Source organism: Elaeis guineensis, chromosome 2 (assembly GCF_000442705.2).
Source record: "Elaeis guineensis isolate ETL-2024a chromosome 2, EG11, whole genome shotgun sequence".
In the NCBI taxonomy this organism is placed as follows: Eukaryota; Viridiplantae; Streptophyta; class Magnoliopsida; order Arecales; family Arecaceae; genus Elaeis; species Elaeis guineensis.
In genome coordinates, this window is record NC_025994.2 from 109,884,244 (window position 1) to 109,905,080 (window position 20,837).

General features: G+C 36.2%; 1 protein-coding gene across 2 annotated transcripts; it reads left to right on the forward strand.

Annotated features, from left to right (window-relative positions):
• Positions 1-4,350: 4,350 nt before the first annotated feature.
• Positions 4,351-14,578, forward strand: LOC105048578 (pterin-4-alpha-carbinolamine dehydratase 2, mitochondrial). Of its 2 annotated transcripts, none has more exons than XM_010927924.4 (5): positions 4,351-4,720; positions 8,836-8,921; positions 9,000-9,123; positions 11,152-11,220; positions 14,102-14,578. In XM_010927924.4, exons 1-5 carry the CDS (start codon positions 4,714-4,716, stop codon positions 14,188-14,190), a joined length of 375 nt encoding a protein of 124 aa, XP_010926226.1. In that variant the 5' UTR covers positions 4,351-4,713; the 3' UTR covers positions 14,191-14,578. The 2 variants fall into 2 exon arrangements, with proteins under 2 accessions (XP_010926226.1, XP_073108762.1); XM_073252661.1 differs by lacking the exon at positions 4,351-4,720 and adding an exon at positions 7,385-8,421.
• The last annotated feature ends 6,259 nt before the right edge of the window (positions 14,579-20,837 follow it).

Consider the following 20,837-nt stretch of genomic DNA (forward strand, 5'->3'; position numbering starts at 1 on the left):
TAGGAGAGGCCGCCAAAAAGATGAAGATAGATAGAGCTGCTATGGAAGAAAAAGACTTACAGATGAGTTTAGAGGAGGAGGATAATGAGGAAGGGATGAAAAGGAAGGGGAGAAAGAATGATGGATTGCCGGTGAGAAGGAAAAGAGGTGAAAAAAGCTGTCATTGAGGGGTAGAACTCATGGGCAAACTTGAATGAGGAATAGAATGAGAAAAACAAGCAGATGAGAAGCGAAAAAGGCCATTGACAAAGAATGAATATAGATGAAAAAAATCATCGTGGAGGATAAGGACTCATAGGCGGTCTTGGAGGAAGTGGATGATAAAAAAGAAAAGAAAGTAAAGAAGGAGAGGGAAGGATGAGTTGTCATAGAGGTGGAAAATTGCATGAGGAGGAGGAGGGAGAAAGAGGGATGCTGGCGATAAAGAAAAAAGAAATCAATCGGAAAAAAAAAAGAATGTGAGAATGAAAATATTTTTATCATTTTATAAAATAATGGTATCATATGATAATCATGTGACATCATTCCGTTAACCATGATAAGCATAGGACCATTTTGGAATACTTTAAAAATTTAAAGGGCTAGTTTGATGCTTTTTAAAGTCGAAGGAGTGTAAGTAAAATTAGATTAGAGTTGAGAAGTATTTTTATAATTTATCTTAAGAAAAATTATTCATTAAACTATATGCATCATATGGCCGTACACACCATTAATTACAACTATTTATTTCTATGGATCCTATTCATCAAACAATCATTTTGATGCATCACTATAGAAATGAGTAATTGTAGTTGATGGCATGTATGACCATATGACACATGGAATGTAAAGAATAATTTCTTAAAAAGGATGGATGCGATTATTTTAATATAGTTAGCTTACTTGCCCGATTTTATCTGAATGTGTAATTTGTATTAGACAGTGCAAAACAATGCTTGCAATTTGTGGTTTTATTATTTTGACTAATCGAAGATCCGCGCATTATACGGAGTCAAATATATCAGCTTCTCAACTATTTATTTTGATTATAAAAATATAAAAATATTATATATTAATAATATAATTTAATATGAAGAAGTGTTCTTTTCAAATGGTACAATAAAATTTATTTGAAAAGTTGAATTAGTAATACTCTAATATTCCTTTGTAAAATATTATTTTATATATATATATATGACAGGTGAACCACATGATAATATTTTTTTGATTAAAGAACCACAAGACAATAATACTCTAAATAATTTGCCCATAGATGGGCCCTTTTTTTCTTTCTTTTTTTTTCCCCTTAATGAAACAATCTGAGGAAAAATTGGGCATATGTGATCATTTTTGCACTTATAGTAGCAACAGCATACGTTCAAAACAGAAATACATGCACTTTGTCACTTTTATATTCTCTGGCCAATGTACATTGATATCTTCATAATTAAAAGGTTGCTATATCAATATCTACATGCTATACTTTTGTTCCAATTGTGAGGATATCTTGGTCTGGGATATAGTAAGACATTGGCAACTTGAGCCCATCCTAATTTCCATCAATCAATATCGTATGCAGCGTTTGCCGGACAGCTCAACCATATTCTCCTTGTTGATCACTTATTGTTGGCGTTTTTGTTTACCTAGGGTGTACCAAGCTATTTGTTTCACCCAATGGTGAAACGATTGAAAGTTTTCTCAAAAAGGTTAAGAGGCTTGAAATTCAAAATATTTAGGGACATTAAATACTTTTTTACCAGAAAAAACAAGATGATTTGTCGATTTCTGTGCAACTATTTTGAGTAGGCTGGTATTTAATTACAACCTAGAATAAAATTGATTTATGCACACATTTGATCCTTCTCAATGCTTAATAATATCTTTTTATGCTTGCCAATTATTTGAAACACTGCCACACGATGATGTGATGTTTTAAGATTGTAGTGATAGTGATGTTAGCAAGAACTGATCTAAAAGTATGGTTCCTACTAAAATCACTTGGGGCATATATGATCATTTGTGAGGTTTCTTGAAACATATGCCCATGAAATGTATATATATATATATATATATATATATAAGTTTTTTAAAAGAAAAAGGAAAGACTTGTTTTCTATAAATCTCATTTTCAAGTTTTATAACCTGCCAATTTTTAGAAAACATGATTCATGGAAAGCAATCATACAAGTCCTTCTATAGATCTTATTTAGTTTGAGTTTTCTATAAACCTATTTATTTATTTTTTCTGTTTATTTATCTATAATTTTATATGTTTGCAAAACATAGCCAACAAACAGCTCCCAAGAGTATCGCAGCGTCTAGGATTGGAATTCTCTCTCTTTAGCAACATATTTATCGTTCTCGCGATTGTTATTTGGAGTTTGCAATAGTTTTTATCAATATGCAGGGGACATATGATAGGATTTTTAAGAACGAAGAGTTCCATTTTTAAATTTAAGATTAAACATTTATGAGTGGTACCTTGTGATAGGTAGTGATTTAGAAATTGAACAAAATCCCAGTTCCGGGAATCATAGCCCCCACGCAACCTCTCCATCAATGAGTGTTTTACCAGTCAAAACATATATTTTGGTAATTTTTGGTTCCCTTTTGTGCTTTTTTTTTCTTCTTTTTTTTGGTAGAACGAGGCCCGAAGGCTTCATTAGGAGAATATAATCTACATTATAGCAATCCATTTACCCAGTGCTGCAGAACAAAACGATAAGAAACAACCATAGAACCAAAAATTAAGACTAAAATAGTGCGTGGCATAAAAATGCATTATAAAATCAAGTGCTATATAATCTATTTATATAATAATAATAAAGTAATACATAAATATTAGAAATGATATTTCATATAAACACGTAAGGTTATATGATAATTTTTCACAAACGTCACATATCAAATTTTATTTTTTTTATTTATTTATATAATAATAATAAAATAATATACAGATATTAGAAATGACATTTCATGTTAACAGATAAGATTATAGAATAATCTTCTATAACGCCACGTGTCAAATTTTATTTTTATATTTTTATATAATAATAGTAAAATAATATATGGATAATAGGGATGGTATTCCGTATTGATACATAAGATTATATGATAATCTTCCACAATACCACATGCTAAATTCTATTTTATTTTATTTTTTATATAATAATAATAAAATAATATATGAGTATCAGGGGTGATATTTCGTGCTAATACATAAAATTATAAGATAATTTCCAACAACGTCACGTGTCAAATTTTATTTTTTATATTTTTAATAAAAAAATTATATAACAATAATAAAGCAATACGTGGGTATTAGGGATAGTATTCTGTGCTGACACGTAAAATCGTAGGATAATCTCTCACAATGACATGTGTCAAATTTTATTTTTTTATTTTTTATATAATAATAATAAAGCAATACACATATATTATGGATGATATTTTGTGTTGACATGTAGGATTATAGAATAATCTTCCACAACATCACAAATTAAATTTTATTTTTTATTTTTTTTATATTTTTAAAATAAAAAATAAAAATAGAAAATAATATGATAAAAAAATTTATCTATTTATATAATAATAATAAAACAATATATGAATATTATGGATAGTATTCCGTGTTGACACGTAAGATTATTGAATAATCTCCTACAACATCTCGTATCAACTTTTTTTTATTTTTTTAAATAAAAAATATTAATATAAATAATATGATAAAAAAATAATATCAAATACAGTAATTTTTCTTGATTTGAGAAGCCACATTTGAAAAAAATAATGATTTTTTTTATCATCATGAAATTAATTGATTTGAATAATTTTATATAAAATATTATCTTATTATCAAATAAATTTTCATAATACGGGTGTTGCGTGCTAGTACATGGAGCAATACCAATACTGGTTCCAAAGACGTCAGATTGATTTAGACAACATACTACGCAGCATGGCTTTCGCAGATCTAAAGGATTTTTATGATTTATTAAAAAAAAAATTTATGAGAAAAATCAGACTATTCATCCATTATGACATCACAACAAGTTAAAAGGCTTCCGAAATCGAAGGGTGGCCCGAGGGTCCCTAGTTTGAGAAATTTTTTGTGCACCGTAGGCGATGCACAACGTACGTATTATCCACGGTGGTTGATTCACGTATGATGCATGAAAAAAATAATTTTTTTTTCAATCTTGAGTCAATCATCACAGATGGTGTGTGCCGTTCTACGCCCGCGGTGCACAGAATTTCACCCCTAGTTTTTGTTGGGCGACCAAACCCATTGCGCAGCCCACGATCGGACTCGGCCCAGTATCATCGCCGATTATGCAGCCGGACGACAAAGATCGCTGGTTCTCATCCAGCACCCACGGCCACGCGCGCGCATTACCGTTTAAGAAGCCACCGGACAAAGCTCGCTCGTGCGCGCACCGCCGTTTAAGAAGCCAGAGGACACAGCTTGCCAGTCCTCATCCGGCTCACACAGCCACGCGCGCGCATCACCGTGAGATCGTTTCTTCCCCGTGCCAGCTATACCTTCGAGGCTTCCAAGTCTCATCTCTTTCTCCAAAGTCGGCTCAATACCCTCTCAAATATTTCCAAGAACCCTTCCACAGCACCACCCCCGCGGCCACACCCCCCCACCCCGCCCAAAAGAAAGAAAAAAAAAATTCTTATTCCTCTCGTTCGTTCCCTTGGCAGGCGCCCATTTGAGCCCATATCTACGTCATGGACGGTGTGCGATCTTCTCTATCCTTTCCTGTATTTTGTTGTTCGAATATGTTTCTTATTTCTTAGATGCTAGGACGAGTTCATCATCTTCTTCTTTATCTGATCATATCTTCTTAGGAATTAGGACTCGATGGTGTCTATTCATTGTTTGGAAAACGTTCGAGAACAGAGCATATGGTCTTACCGCCTTAGGAATTAGTAGAGAGCGGGAGAGATGATTGACAGGATCCAGTTCATGGTGGATCCAGATCTCATACGCTTCTTAAAACAGAAGATGCTGGAAATATTGACAGGCATAGAATTCAAAAGGACAGAAAACGGAGTAGAGAATCAGTATAAACTTCCTTCTGGAGTAGGCATGTAGCAATTATGGGGCTATGTAACCTCCTAATGGATAAGCTTCTAAAACTTTGCTACGAGAATCAGTACGAACTTCCTTCTGTGCAAGTTTGATCCACCTGCAGTTGATAGTCAAAATCTGTGTTAGTGTATATGGGTATCTTTAGTTTAGGATATTGTGGTGGTATTGGTGGTTAACCACACTTTTTGCGCATTATATTTACCTTGAGCTACAGCTTAATGAGTATTGCACATCTCCACATGTTTGGCTTCTCTTGTTCCTCTTACTTCGAATCTATTGATCTTGTCCTCTTACTTGAATCTATCAATCTAATCCATGTTCTTGTTTTATGTGGCTTTCCAAATATTAGCCATCAACTCTGCTCCACGTTGCAACACATGTTTCCCCTAGTTTAAATTTAAATGTATAAAGATGCGGCTGTGAAGTATAGTTTGAGAATGGTGGTCGATTGATCTTTATGTTGCTTTGTCTTTACCCAATATAGCAGTGCAGAGTGCTTCACTATGAACTATCCGTACTTTCCTTCCCTGCATCCATTTAGCTCGTATGCATCATCAGTAGAGTGTACAATTCCCATCTCTCTTTTGGCTAGCCCTTAGCAGCTGCATGTTCATAACATGTCCTGTAAAATTGCCTTATGATGAAAATGCCTAAAAAAGGCACTCTTGCTCTCTTGATCCTTGTTGTAAGGTTCAGCAAGGTCCTTTAGGTTCCCACTTGGTTCCTGCCTCATGTGATCCATCAATTCCAATTATAGAATATTCACTATGACATTCTACACAGTTGCTTCCAGTGGTTATCTGTCAGTACAAACTGTCCAACTAGTATATCCTCTATTCTGTTGATTGCAGCTGAACAATGATATGGTTTGATGTTCGAACATCTGATGGGATATGAGAATCGACTTACACTGGATGGTTGACAAATGCAAACTAGCTGTCTATACTACTGGCTAAATTGTTGAAAGCATGCAGTCCTTGTGATTTTTCTTTCCTCATGTTGTTATTTACATTGTTATTTGTGATTATTGACCAAACCATCTAACTATCAACAGTTGAGTATAGATATGAAGCCCTATGAGGTGGCAAGTCAGTATAGGCTGTGCGGTATTTGATTTCCACAAAGTTATTCCATTAGTAGTTTTTATATATTCTGTAGGCTTGCCTTTTAAATTATCTTTTGGCTTTGTAAAGATGATATTTTATATTCATACAGTTTGGATTGTTGGATATCCCAGATGTTTCAGGTCCCCATTAGAGTCCCACCAATTAGGAGATTTAGCTATGGGTTTAGTTCTTCTTCTACATCACAAGTTGCATGCTATCTCTTTCAACACCTCTAGGTTGCGATTTTATTGTGAATAAGTTCTGGTCTTATTGTCTTTTAGGTGTATAGACATTTCCTTCTTCATGTGATGTGCTTGATTAGCATCCTCGCCCTTATAAGTTTTTCTGGAATATTGTTTGAGATTGTATCAAGTTTCTAAATTAAAAAAAAAAAAAGAAAAAAGGAAAAAAAAATCTGATATTGTGGGTAAACTGGCCCCTGGCCTGTGTGACTTGATCCATTTCCTGTTCACTCTCAACATTGTTACATATTTTATCTTGAGAATCTAATCAATCAACATCATTACAAAAAGTAGTGACTTATATCTCTGTTTGAAGTTATATTATATAACTCTAGATAACCTTGTAGGATCCCTAGTGCATGGCTGCATGACTAAACAGATGACCTCCAGGTCCTAAGCAAAAGCAACATTCTCTTTTCCTGCTATATGCATGCACTGGTTCAGTCTCTTGTGTCATGGTGGGTGGCAAGTCCTTCTGCAAGTCTTTGTTCTTATTGCTGCCATCTAATGATTCTTATCAAAAACTAGAATTTGCAGACCATGTCATATTACATTTTAGTACACCTCAAAAAATCAAAGACAAAAGTAGATATTTGTTTTGGAAGCTCATGCATGAAAATTCCTAAATATTTACTTGAAGGAAACTAGATGATGATATATTCTCAATCTTATTATCCAATTAAATTGGTATCTACTTGGATGCATGGAGTTTAAATTCCCACATCCTCTTAGGCTTGCCCCCATATACCAAATACATGCGTGTGCCTTTTTACATACCCATATACTGATATGGATGTAAACAACAATGGATAAGTTGGAGCTGGAAGTGTTCAACTACTACAGATTTGGGACATTGATAAAATTTACCATACAGTAAACCCATGGCACGTTCATAAGTCTTGAATACTAATTTGCACATGGGCACATATTATCTGAAGAATTACTAAAATAACTTTATACTAAGGATGGTTAGATATATAATTATCATATCATATTATTGATCAACAATTATATCCATAGATAACTGAACTTGAAAACAGATGGTTCAAACTTCAAACTATGAGGAATCTGAGTATCTGTTCAATATTCACTATCATTTCTGGGTGTTTGTGTGCTATATACCGGGGCTTTACGCATAAATAGAAAATAATGCATCTACAGAATAAGGGGAATAACATCTTTGAGGGAAGACATTTGAAATTCAAATAAAAGATATCAGCCTAAATATTTCAGATGATTAAATACAGTCAAAAAAAAGGAAGGGAAATTGCAAAATAGGCGTGAAAGTTGGTTTTTCTATCAGAAATCATATTGCCATTATCTCAGGCTTAAGAGTTATCTTAGGCTTTTAAAAAAGTTGATGCCACTCTAGTTCCATGAAATCGCTATATTGCTGTTTTCTAGAGATTTCTCACTGACATAAAACTCACCAAATTGATGTGCTAGGGGATTTTGGAGGATGTACTCTGACAAGATTATGTGTTTGTGATATTTCTTCTCCTTTTGTTTAAGATACCTTTTGGTGCAGTCTTGCCAGTCTGTTTGAACATGGCATCAAAAAGTGAAGAGGTCATGAAGTGTCAAAGCATCAGTCCACATACATTATAGAGGGAAATTCAAGAAACAAGGGTATAGGGAAATTTCAGTATAGTGATTTGGGAATTAAATCAAAGTCTGGAACAGAATTAGACTTGTTTTTCAGTGGAGGATTTGATTTTCTTGTTTGGCAGTAACACATGACAATAATGAAGACAGAAGGATTTAAAAATCATAGTACAGGCTCATAACAGTGTCAGTATGTTATGCATGACATTGTGTATGTACCAACATGGGACAGGGACTGGCATTTTCATTTTAAATGAGCAGAAAGATGGGATGTATCCAGCAGTGAGGTCTGGTATTAAGTGGCATGTTGTTGTATCAACTGGTACAGAGCTGTGGTGCTGCATGCTGATCCCTTATTGGGCTGGAATGTACCGGCCACTCTGTGCTGGTGGTAATCTCGGTTCCATGATCCTTAGAAGACAGAATTTTTGCCTTTTCGTCTCTTCTATTTTCCTTTTTCCTCTTGTTTTTATTTGTCATGTTGGTAAGAATTGAGTCTTTTAGGTTTGCTTTGTTCTTAATGGCCCTATCATCTTTGGGGAAACAATATAGTTATCTTTTCTCCTTGTAATGATACAAATTATGGGTTTCATTCTAAATTTAAATTCATTAAAATTTTTTTGAAAATAGGAGAGACCTACAAATATAGTGGTAAATAACATCAATGTGGTGAACTCATAAGTTTTGACATATTATGTATCCAAAAATGTTTTTTTTCCTGGTTTAGATTTCTATCCCACATTCTAGTGAGATCAGGAATAAAATTTATTCTTGCTGTCTAAAAATCTTCTGATGGTAATCACAGATTTGACCTCCAAGAAATGTGTGCCGTGTAATTCAAAGGATATTCAACCAATGTCTGAACAGGCAGCTAATGAACTACTTCAACAGGTTTGCTTACAACCTCTTGTTAGGATCCTTTCCGCATTTAGTTATGCTAAATACTTTGGACTCATACTTTGAAATTAGGTACAAGGTTGGAATTTGGTGAATGAAGATGGTGTTGTGAGGTTGCGTCGATCATGGAAAATGAAGAGTTTCACAAAAGGAGTGGAGTTTTTTCAACTTGTGGCAGATGTTGCTGAGGCAGAGGGTACCTATGATTTCACATATAATCCATCACTGATATAAGATTTTGAGATATTGCTGTTGTCTTCATGCAGCATTTTCCCTCATTCCAAGTTTTAAATTTTTGCCCTTAGGGCCTGTTAGTTTGCTAGGAAGTGCCCCCCACCCCAAAGAAGAATCTTTTATCTTTTTCTGAAAAATAGGAACAACCTAGTATTGAAAATTGTTTTTTATTTTTGCTGCAAAACTTGACTCTATTTGCATAGGGAAATGGGAAGTTCAACTATTTTGGTGTACAAGGGAAAAATATTCCTTCCTCAAATCACCAAAACTTGTAACAAACCAAACAAATGGAAAATTTAATTTTTCAAGAAGATTTTCTTTTCCAATTCCTTGTTCTTATATTCCTGCAACAAAAGAAAGACCCTGAGCTCAAAGAGCTCAAACTTTTAATTCTTTTATACATTTTTTGATGTTATCTAGTAATATTTTGATGCAAATGCAAAATGATGCAAACAGGCCAGAATAGCATCCATAATGCATTCCAGACACAACACCATTGTGAGGTAGACAATCTGGCTATCAGGCCAGAGCAATAGCTATTGAAGATTTTTTTCATTTCTTACTTATTTTATTAGTCACATTTTAGGACAATTCCTTACTAGGATTCTTTTTATTAAGTTCTAAGTTAGTTTAGGACCCCAAGTCAGTCGCCATATTAGTAAGCTCTTTTTGAAGTACTTAAAGTATTTCTAAATTGCTTGATTGTATGTAGCCATTGCTTGAAGTTGAGTGGATTTGCTATTAGCTCATCTTTTACTAATTCTATGGAAAGGTTTGTATCTTCATCTTGTGCAATCTTGTGGACCATCATTTGCATCTCTTAGTGGAAAACTGTATGGAGCCAAACTTGAGATCAACAAAGAATAACACAAAACAATGTTATGCAAAAGAATTCACTGTAAAAGCATTGCTATAATTACCAATTAGATTCTATAATCACTTCTTGCATCTTTTCAGCTGATTTTGTGTTGGTGATAATTCCATACTGATGATGATGATGATAGTTTTATCTCAACATTTTCTGTAGCCTCCCAATGATGTTGAATCTTTATGGTCCTTTGTTCAATATCCTATACTCTTAAAAGTTAGGTGGTAGGACATCAGCCTTATATAGAATATATGTATCTATGATGATAGCTTTATGTCGATGCATCCCATGATGTTGAATCTATGTGCTGGGTTCCATCATCATTCAGTTTTTTCAAATTGAAGTGGTAGGATATCAGCCTTATATTGGAATATATCTATTGATGCATGTACGTATGATGATGATGGTTATAGTCCTATCTTAACATTCTCCATAGCCATCCAATAATGTTGAATCCATATAGTCCTTGGGCTCAATAATGGTCTACTCTTTTAACAGTCAAGTGGTCGATATTATCCTTATTCAGAACACATGCATGAATGCAATTTCAAAAATTCTTCATAATATTCCAATATCTTAATTTTCTTAATTGCTTTCATGATTTCACCTATCATCATTATTGTTTAACTCATTTTTCATCAGAGACCAAGAAAACTGTGGGATTATTATTATGAGATGATAAAAAATTTATTAAGAAACTATTTGGTGTTATTGTGTAATTATCGTTTAAATTATTCTTTGATCTGATACCAAGAAAAGTGTGGGATTATGATTTTGAAATGCCACAAGTGTATGAATCTTAAGCAGACAAAAAACTAAACTACTTTTTATTTGCACTTCTAATTAAATATTATCCTTGCCGATAAATTTTGGGTGTAGCACATTGTATTCTTTGACATTGACCCTAAATTCAATGGCTCTGCGCTAGAAAAAAGATAGTTCCTAAATTACATCTTGGATGGTCTTCTTTTGATATTTGGATTGAATTTTGAGAAATGCTTAGATTTTTGTATTTTTAATTGATCTATATAGGGAAATGAATCAAATGATTTTCAAATTACATTTTTAAATGTGGTTACCAATGTTTTTAACATATGTGTTGGCAACACGTCCTTTTTTCAGGGCATCATCCTGACCTTCATTTGGTTGGCTGGAACAATGTCAAAATTGATACATGGACTCATTCCATTGGTAAGCTGTTAATTCATTTTAGTTTTGACTATTCCACAATATAAGTCTATTTCAATATTTTGGTGAAGTATAGTTATAACATGTGGGCCCATTTGTACCCCCTAGATAAGGATGGCAATGGGTCAGTTCGACTGATACTTGTACTCATCCTGTAATTAAAAACCCCATTTCCATATCCGTCCCATATCCACCTTAGGTTGGGTTGGATTGGGTAGAAGTGTTAGTTGGATAGATAAGAGGGATCAGATTGGGTGAGGTAAGGAACTCGACATGTAAACATTATAAAATAATTGTGATTTTAAAAGGGAGATTTAGATTAAGGTTACATTGGGTTGGGTTCGGGGCAGGGTATGCTATTATTCATACTAGATCTGAACCTGCTTCGGTTTTTTTTTTTTTTCTAGAACCCATGGCAGCCCTGGATTTTAATTAAAACCCACCCCATTCAGGTCGAGTCGGATTGGGTACTGATGGGTTGGCTAAAATTGCCATCCCTACCCCCAAATGATATATGCCCCTATTTCGTAACCCATTTTGGTGTTTGCTAAGAATATCTCCTGAATTTGTGCATTTCTAAAACCAACATTGTTCTATGGGAATAGGTTTCAACAACTGTATTTCTGCATCTATTAGCAGTCTTTGAAACCACCTGAAGGGTAAAAGTTTAAAACTGATGATACTACTAGAAGTCATTTTTGTCCTGCTGATTTTTACACCTAGAATTTGGCTTTCTGAACACCGATAAAAGCCTAAGCAGATGAAGAGCACTTCGAGTTTTTTTTTTTTTTTTTTTTGCCCCTCATTTTCCACCATTCAGTTATGCCATGCGATCCTCAATCTTGGGCTTTCTCCTTTTCTTCCCATTATAGAAGTAATGACCAATCAATGATTACTGGTGAAGACCCTCCATTGTTGCTGGAGTGCAGCATATCGTCACCCTATGTCTGCACTCCAAATGCTCCCATGGTGTCACTGTTGTTGCAGATAGAGTTACATAGCATGATTAGTGTTAGCATTAGAGATCCATGTGCGTCCATTTTCAACCCAGTTTATCATATATGAAAATCAAACTTTGGAAGCATTACTAAGAACAAGCACATCTATTATATCATTATATAAAAAAGAATTACATGTATCTTTGACCATACAATCCATCATCTGTAGGCAATAATTCATGTGATAATAGGCCAGTCAATGAAAATAGAGCTGTCTGTTTCATATTTGAATCATACATGATGCCTAGAATCTGGTGACTTGGTATCAATTTGGACAAAAAAAAGGAGGGGGGGGTTTGATCCTCCATATTTAGTGTGCGACATCCAGCTTCTTTTGGGTAATTGTTAAAATGCCCCTACATAATTAGCTGGTCACGACCATCACATAATATATTTGAGCTCTCTATATCCATTATGGGGAGAGAGCTGCGCATTAGTGGTGTAGGAAATATAATGAGTGAATGGAACCCAAATACTCCTCCAATTAGGCCAACTCCTCCTCTTTGTCCTCCATTTTGATGGAAAAGTGGAAATTTATGTGCTTTTATAGGAGCCGAGCTCCATCAGACCTGATAGAGTGATCTGTATCTTTCTTCTTCACAGGTCTTTTGGCTTTGCTTATTTGCAACAATTCAAGCTGCTTGCTGATCATTGTCATTGTCAGCTGCATTAGCTTAAGATCTAGTCCGTCATATAATAATATATACTTTTTTCTTCTCATGTAGCAAACTACAGACATTTCCTGCATACTAACTAGTGCTGTCTCTGACTTCTGAAGCATCGATCACTCAGCATCATCAATTCTAAATATAAATTGCTCCTACTTCATTATTTGATTTTTTTTCCTTGAATTAATAAAGACGACCTTCAAACATCAACATTGTTGTCATTGAGGATTTGATCACTCTGAAGATACATGCTTCTTGAGCCACCTGAACATAGTGTATATTCAAGCTAGATATTATGAAGAATCACTTTTGCCAGAGATTGTTCTGCTTGTGATATGCACAACCAGGCAGATCTTTCATGTCCCAAATCTTTGTTTATGGCATCAACTTTTGTTGTTCTGAGACTATTTATTGATACGGACACTGCGAATTATGTTTATGAAATATAAATATATTTTGGATAATTTGCATTTGAAACTTTGTATACCATTGCAAAGTGCAGGAATATGGTTTGCCTTGGTTTATATTGGAGATATATTTACTTTCAAGCTTTAAGATGTAGGAAATGGTGGTGCATAAGCCAATCAGTTAGCTTTCTGGACATACTGAAATTCACACTGAATTTCTTTTGCTATGGCCTGTAGGTGGGAAAAAATGTTGTAGTAGAACTTAACATTAGAGCATTCCAACCTACTTATATTCGCACTAAAATAGATGGAAAAGGTTGCCACAACAAATTCACACGTGCTGAAACTTGTGCACCAGTGCATGCATCAATGCATGTTCATACATCTTTAGGTCTTCACTGGTAAATTTATCAATGCAAGGCAACTATCATTTTCTGTCACTTATGGAGTAATTGATGCCTTTTTTACTTTCTTGATATAGAAAAACTGGAAGTTGCATTTATATCATGAGCATTCTTTCTTTTCTTCCTAGTCATTTGAACGGGCCTGCGAACTTGCTAATAGATACCAAGAAAGATGCAGCATATCATATGACTTATCCATTATTGGAAATTAGTTGAAGAATATTGTTCTACCCTCTTTTTCTTTGACTATTAAATGCTGAGGAATAGTGCCAGAGCTTCTTATATGACATTACATTGCTTATATTTATTGCAGTTGCAAATTAAATTATAGTAAAAACGTGTTCTTTTGCATTACCGTCTTCCTCCTTTCAATCTCTAAAAATTGTATTGCTTTTTGTTACATGCAGGAGGATTGACTGAAAATGACTTTATACTTGCTGCCAAGATCAATTCTCTCCATGTGGAACATCTTCTAAGAAGGAAAGCTGCTGTTTAGGAATATACATATGGAATTCGTGCGGTGAGTCCGTGACTCGATATTGCAGTATTAACTGTGCTCTGCTTCTGGTGGGTTGTTGGTTGCATTTAGCATAGCTATATGGGTGATGAGATCATTGCATAAGCCAGATTTTGTCATACGTTTCTTGCTTCTGTTCTAGGCGATAGCCATGTTATGGATGATTACATGAGCCTGTAGCTTTAAGTCAGGAAATTCTACAATAGTTAACAGATTTGTGAATATGATGTAAATGTTTCACTTGCTGTTATGCGACAGAAGACCCTTAACAATACGCTCCCATGTGCTGAAGCTAAGACAGGAAAAGATCTGGTTTGAGACCATTGGGGTTTAAACATAATAAATACTATAAAAGTTTAAACAGTCATGTTGAAATGGTTTTGTCGCAAGGAAAAGGCCAGAATATGCATGCAACAGAGATAGAAAAATTCTAAGAATGATGTTTGAGGGGACTTGCCTGTTGGACTTAGTATCTCAGAATTTTGCTTAGTTCCTTTCTTGGCTAGGAGCAGTCGGGCATCGGTGACAAACGATATCCACAACGGACCATCCTACTTCACTGTTTGCATAGTGTTGTAGGATGAAAGTTAGACAATAGAATTGGTGAACCTAGTTAGGAAAATTGAATGAAATCTGGTCTTTGGTGACCCCTTTAAAAAAGAGTGGTACAAGATGGACGTAAGAAATTTAGAAAGAAAATCTATCAAGCAATGCTAAATTTGCTTGTCCAACAAGGGACTTGAATTAGCATTCACGATACATAGCTCAAGAAGACAATAAGATGTTGGATGCTTAACCACTCCATATAAACACATACTGACATAAGCGTCATGTATAACATTATAAAAACATCTATTTCTTTGAAGGGAAAAAGGGAGGCAAAGGAGAGCTACCCCTAATTTTTTTCACAACAAGAAATAGATACAGATTACAGAATGTATACACGAGTGGGTGCTGGTAAAAAAGAAAAAAAAATCAAAATTTGAAAGGCAATGCCAAGCTATCAAGCTCTTCCAAAGGCTTTGTACGTTAGCATTAGTCTTGGATAGAGAATGATGACAAAGAATGTTCTGGCTTTTAAAAGATTGAAGGATGTTTTGCAAAGTATAGTAAATAGATCCTTGGTTAGAAGAATAGGTGCATTTCTCTCTCCACGTCTCCTAGCAAATCACAGCCATAAGCATATCCCCTCCCTTGTTGTCCAAATAATTTCAGTTCTTCTTTCTCCAACTTACGCGAAGGTCAAGGAATAAAGATGGCCTTCTTTTCAATCTTGACTACAGCTTGAGAGTAGTCCATAAACTCTGAATGAATGTGCATCTAAATAAAATATAATTAATTATTTTCACATTTAAGCCACATAAAGTACAATCATTGCTAATATTCTAACCTTTCTTGATGAGCACCTCACTTGTGTGTAGCTTATTTTTTGCTGCTAACGGCAAGAAGATCTTGATCTTTTTTTTCAGGAGCGTAGATCCTCCAAAGCACTTTTTTGAATGGGCATTCATGCTATCACAATTAATGAATTTTTAAAAAGAGCCAAAGGAGAACAATCCATTTTGAATCAGTTTCCTTACTGGCACATCCGCAATATGGGAAGATCTGAGAAGAGTAGGAGAGACAAATAAAGAACTAGTTGATTGGCTTGAAGTCCACTCAATAGTCCCCACACTCTAATGCACCAATCTAACTTTCTCCAACTCCAAAATGATGTAATGGGCATATTCATCTTTATCACTTGGGAGTAAAGAGTATCAATGCGAGAAGAAAGGAGGATCACTTTCATCCAAATATCCTATCAAAATCTAATGGAATCTCTATTTCTAGCTTTGAATGCCACACAATTCAAAAATATTAAATTTTTTGAACACATATCCTTTCAAATTGAAAAAATCTTGAATGTACCTTTTTTTTTTGACCTCCTGCCGAATCTTTTCTTCGAGTAGTACGTGCATGCAATCTGTTACCATCAGGGTTGAAGGATCCTCGCAGAAACTTTCAAGTCCAATAAACTAAGAAAGACTGATTCATCTTTCAAGTCCATTTGGTCAAAAAAGACTAATTCATTTGAGTCAACTTCATCATTTCCAAGGTCTTTGCTCCTTGGAGTTACAAACAGAAGATTTTAAGAAACCAAATCATGATATGCTTTTTTTTATAAAAAAAAGAGAAACAATTTGATGTATTTGTTGTTTTCCACCCATGCCTTCCTGTATTGAAACTCTGCCTTAAGCAGGTTTTATAGCTCTTCTTTTACCCAAAAAAAAAATTATAGCTCTTTAATGGGATGCCGGTGAGAAAAATGGAGCCTCACACATCTACTCTGCTTGCTCTAACCTCGCGGCCTTGGAACTGGATACACTAGATATTAAAATCCGTACAATGCGTGGTGTAATATATATATATATATATATTCTACTAAAGTTAAACAGAATAATAATTAAAATTAATTAATTAATTTAATATTAAAAATAATTAATAAATAATTTTTTCAATGATTAATATATTTTTTTATTAAATTATAATAAATAATATTAAATATTCAAAATGTTATTTGTTAAATACTTAGAATGTCATTTATCAAAAGAGCATCCATCTGATTTTTTTATTAAATTATAATAAATAATATTAAATATTTAAAATGTCATAATGCCATTGCCAAAAGATCATCAATTTGAACCTTTTATATATATATATTATATTAGATGGATCATATTTATGTTAACAGGAAGGCGGTCAGATTGGATGCTGTGCTGGGAACAGCACGAGTGGGACGTTTATGCAAAGTGTCGAACAAAGGGCAAGGCTCGTCTCGTATTTAATGGCGCGCCAGATAATACGACCTTTTTGAGTGTCTGTACTCATTCGGAGATGGTGGAGGGGCGTGGTTGCTTGCTTTCACCTAATGAGCACAATATGCAATTTGGAGCCAAAAGCTAAGCATGATGCACGCATGGTCGCTCTTGTGTGTTTATTGAAGCACGTGAGACCTTCCACATCTTTTTCCCCATGCCATTCGCTTATATGTGGCCTTGTGAGAACTTGTACTCAAATGAGCGGCAGGTGGGATGATGCAATCGAGGTAGGGAAAAAAGATGGAGAAGGTTCCTGGTTGTAGTTTGATTGAAGTGAATGAAGTGGCTCAGGAGTTTTACTTGATGAGTGGCTCGAACGCACTATTGAAATAAGCTCGCTTGTAGTGTCTCGGGCAAACTTGATCGAATGGCTCAATGTCTTGTGCAATTATAAGATTCAGAGGGTCTCTAGAATTTAGAGCAATGTATAAATTTCATTAACTGAATCTAAAAATAACCATCGTCCATATCGATTTTTTATCAAACATCATTGTACTATTTAAAAATATTTTTAAAAAATTAAAAAAAAATATTTTTTGATATTTTAAAATTTTAATTAAATAGAACCTTAATCTAAATAATGAGTTATAATGACTGCTTGAAAAATGTTGATGTGAAGAGTGCTTAAATGATATTTTCCTGTGATACATTCCGAGCCCTTCTTTCAAAATCACCGTCAATTTCTTGGAAACGTATTTAATTACCATGATGGTGAATGCTTAGACCTGCAGTTACTTGGGAGTCGATCGGTTGTGATTTATGACCTTATGCCAGAAAACAAAGTGCTTGTTGGTGTGCTTCATAGGTTGCTTCATTTCCCTTCGTGTTACGGTACATATGCAGATTGTGTCGTGCAAAGAGTGGATCAATTTATTTAATTTTTTTATTTCAAAATATACTAATCTGTTCTCCCTTCTGGTCATGTCAATCAGCAAGAGACCAAGAAAGTTGTAAGGTGCCACACATATAAACATCCAGCTAGAAGGAAGCTATGCTGCAAGTGGTTGTGAGAGGGATTTGAAGTTGGTCTCTTTGGCTGCTGTACCGTTTTCTGCTCAAAAAAACTTCTTTTTGTACATGACAATTTGTACTTCTCTTTTTTTTTTTTTTTTTTTTTTTGTACACGTCGATAAGTTGCTGCACTGCAGACCCAGAAATACAACGTTCTTATAAAATATAGTTAAAAACCGATGAAAAGGTTGAATGAAGATGAGCATTACAATTGGTGCTCACGGAAGAAGATAAGGGTATAAGTGGTGACTAGGGGGGGGTGGAGATAAATCAGGAGAGAGACCTACTTGTTGGACCGAAATTGGTCCGTCTGGGACGTATCCAATCTTTAAAGATGCGGCAGACATCTGACACTGTGATGAGGACGATTCAGGATGTGTGTCCTGTACAGCAATGACGTTATCATCAAATGATCGACTATATGAGGTCAGCACTTAGACAAAGTTGTCATTATCAATTTTTGGCCGATTTGGCCTTATCGCCACCTTTAATCTCTATAGGCGATACTGTGGTTCCTACGAACTAACCAACAGATTAGAAATCATAGATAATTGCCGGTGCGCAGACGATAATGAATTGGCTTTTTATTGCAATGGCCCACTATTTTTCTAGACGTAGATAGCTGGCCCTATAATAACGTGCTAATACTTACTGCTTTGGCTCTGATATCTACTACTCCAACTCCGACAAACGCTAACCATCTAACAAACTTTTTTATAAAAAGAAAGAATAGAGAAAAAAAAAAAGAAGGATTCTGGATACTCCATTGATTCTCATCATCTTTCTTAACTATTCTTTTTCTCTCTGACTTAACCATCGAAGAGTCTCCCGTCAGAAAATTCCATCTTCTTCTTTGATGCGTCCGGATTTTCTTAACCATCGGAGAGTATCCCGTCAGAAAACCTGACTATTCCAGCTCAATAGGCAATCTTTATTGTCCCACCATCTTATCATTTTATTGGAAAGACGCAGCAACACTACCCATACCATAATTACTTAGATCCCTATAGTCGTGATGCAGCAGCTAAGATTCGTCCAAGAATCTCACTAAGTGTAATCCTGCAGACCAGCTAAATCATATTCCTCGTGGCTTGATCTTTTTGTGACCAAGTGAAGTGCAGTTATATTTACCCAATGGGTGGTCTTTCTATTGATAGCCTACATGTGTGTCCTCTTTCTTTTTAGTAAACGCAGATTCTAGAAGTGCAAGACACAGTATCCAAAAAGATAAAATCTTCATTTTCTTTGTTCGATATTGTACACGGTAATACTGGCATGCGATTTGGCAGATTTTTTTTTAATATTATTTTTTTAATATTTTATTCTAAAAATATTCTCAAATGATGTCGTCTAAACTAAAGTCGTGAGTTTGATTTAAATTATTACATCGTGAGTTCATTTCATAAAATTATGGACTCAATCCATAATTTTATTGATTTTTTTTTTCGAACACGCCCGCACCCCACCCTCTTGGGAAATTATTGCATGCACCAGGTGCAGGGCACATCCCGGAGCGTATGCACGGTGGAGAGCACATAATCAGGAATTGATGACATGCAAGGGGGAACATGGCGTGTTATGTACCGTAGGATTTGCACAGTATAATTGCACCATGCATGCAATACGGAGCACCCTCCCGGCTCCGTGCAGGCAACCCCAACCCCCCTTTCTCCCTCCCCTTTTGGTGCCCACACCCCACCCTCCTGGTGAGCTCCTCTGTACTCCCGGAAGCCTGCATCGCGGCCCTAGGCCCCCCTTCCTCCCCCTACTCCCTGACGAGTGCATCTTAGCCCCGATGAGCTCCTCCATGCTCTTCGACACCCGCATCCCGATGCCCCCCCACCACCATCCCTCCTCGCCTCGACGCCTGCATTCTGGCTCCCAGCAAGCTCCTCCGCACTCCTCGATGCTCGCATCCTGATACCCCCCCACCATCCTTCCTCCCCGCCTCGACGCCCGCATCCTAACCCCCCACGAGCTCTTTCGCACTCTCCGGTGCCTGTATCCTGGCCCCCTTCCTCCCCCACTCCCCGACGAGCTCCTCCTTTCCGACGCCGCGCTCCCATCCCCCCTGCGCCCCCCTTCCCCTTGCTCCCTAGCGAGCTCCTCCGTCCTAGCGTCTGCACCCCGATCTCCTGCGACTTTTTCTATGACCGCACGAACCCTTCTCCCGCCCGCACCCCATCCCACCCTCTGCTCCCCTTCCCATGACCCCCCCATGGCCGCCACGCTCACATCTCCCCTCCCCCACTCCTCGATGGGCTCCTCCGCCCTCGATCCCTCCCAACCCCTCCACTCGGCGCACTCGCAAGTCCGCCCCATCCCTCCACTCAGGCTTCTCCATGTCCACCGGCGTCATCCGTGGCTCCTCTGTGCCCTCACCCGCCATCTACGGCTCCTTCACATCACCCCCCGCCACGTGTAGCTCCTCCGCCCTCAGTCTCCCTCCCGACCCCCGCCCCGACACCCGCCACCCACTGCTACTCCACCTTCGCAGCCCAGCTGTGGCTCGTCCGCCCTCGATTTCTCTCCACCCCCATCTCATGTGCCGGTGGTCCATCCTTGGGGTGTCCAAAAAAAAAAATCGATTAAATTAGGGTTGACTGTTGTTTGGGAAAGATCGCAATAGAAACCGTGGTTTGGAGTCACGATTTCAAAAAAATTATATCATTGAGCCACGATTTCGTGAAATCACGGTTTCAAATCATGATTTTATATTTGACAATTTTAAATACAGCATGACGGGTAGATGTATAG

Bases quoted from the DNA above. Each gene is read 5' to 3' on its own strand.
- LOC105048578 (XM_073252661.1), top strand. From the start codon at position 8,223: ATGTTATGCATGACATTGTGTATGTACCAACATGGGACAGGGACTGGC. The intron at 8,422-8,835 runs GTAATCTCGGTT...TGGTAATCACAG, and splicing joins CCGGCCACTCTGTGCTGGTG to ATTTGACCTCCAAGAAATGT. The intron at 9,124-11,151 runs GTACCTATGATT...TCCTTTTTTCAG, and splicing joins AGATGTTGCTGAGGCAGAGG to GGCATCATCCTGACCTTCAT.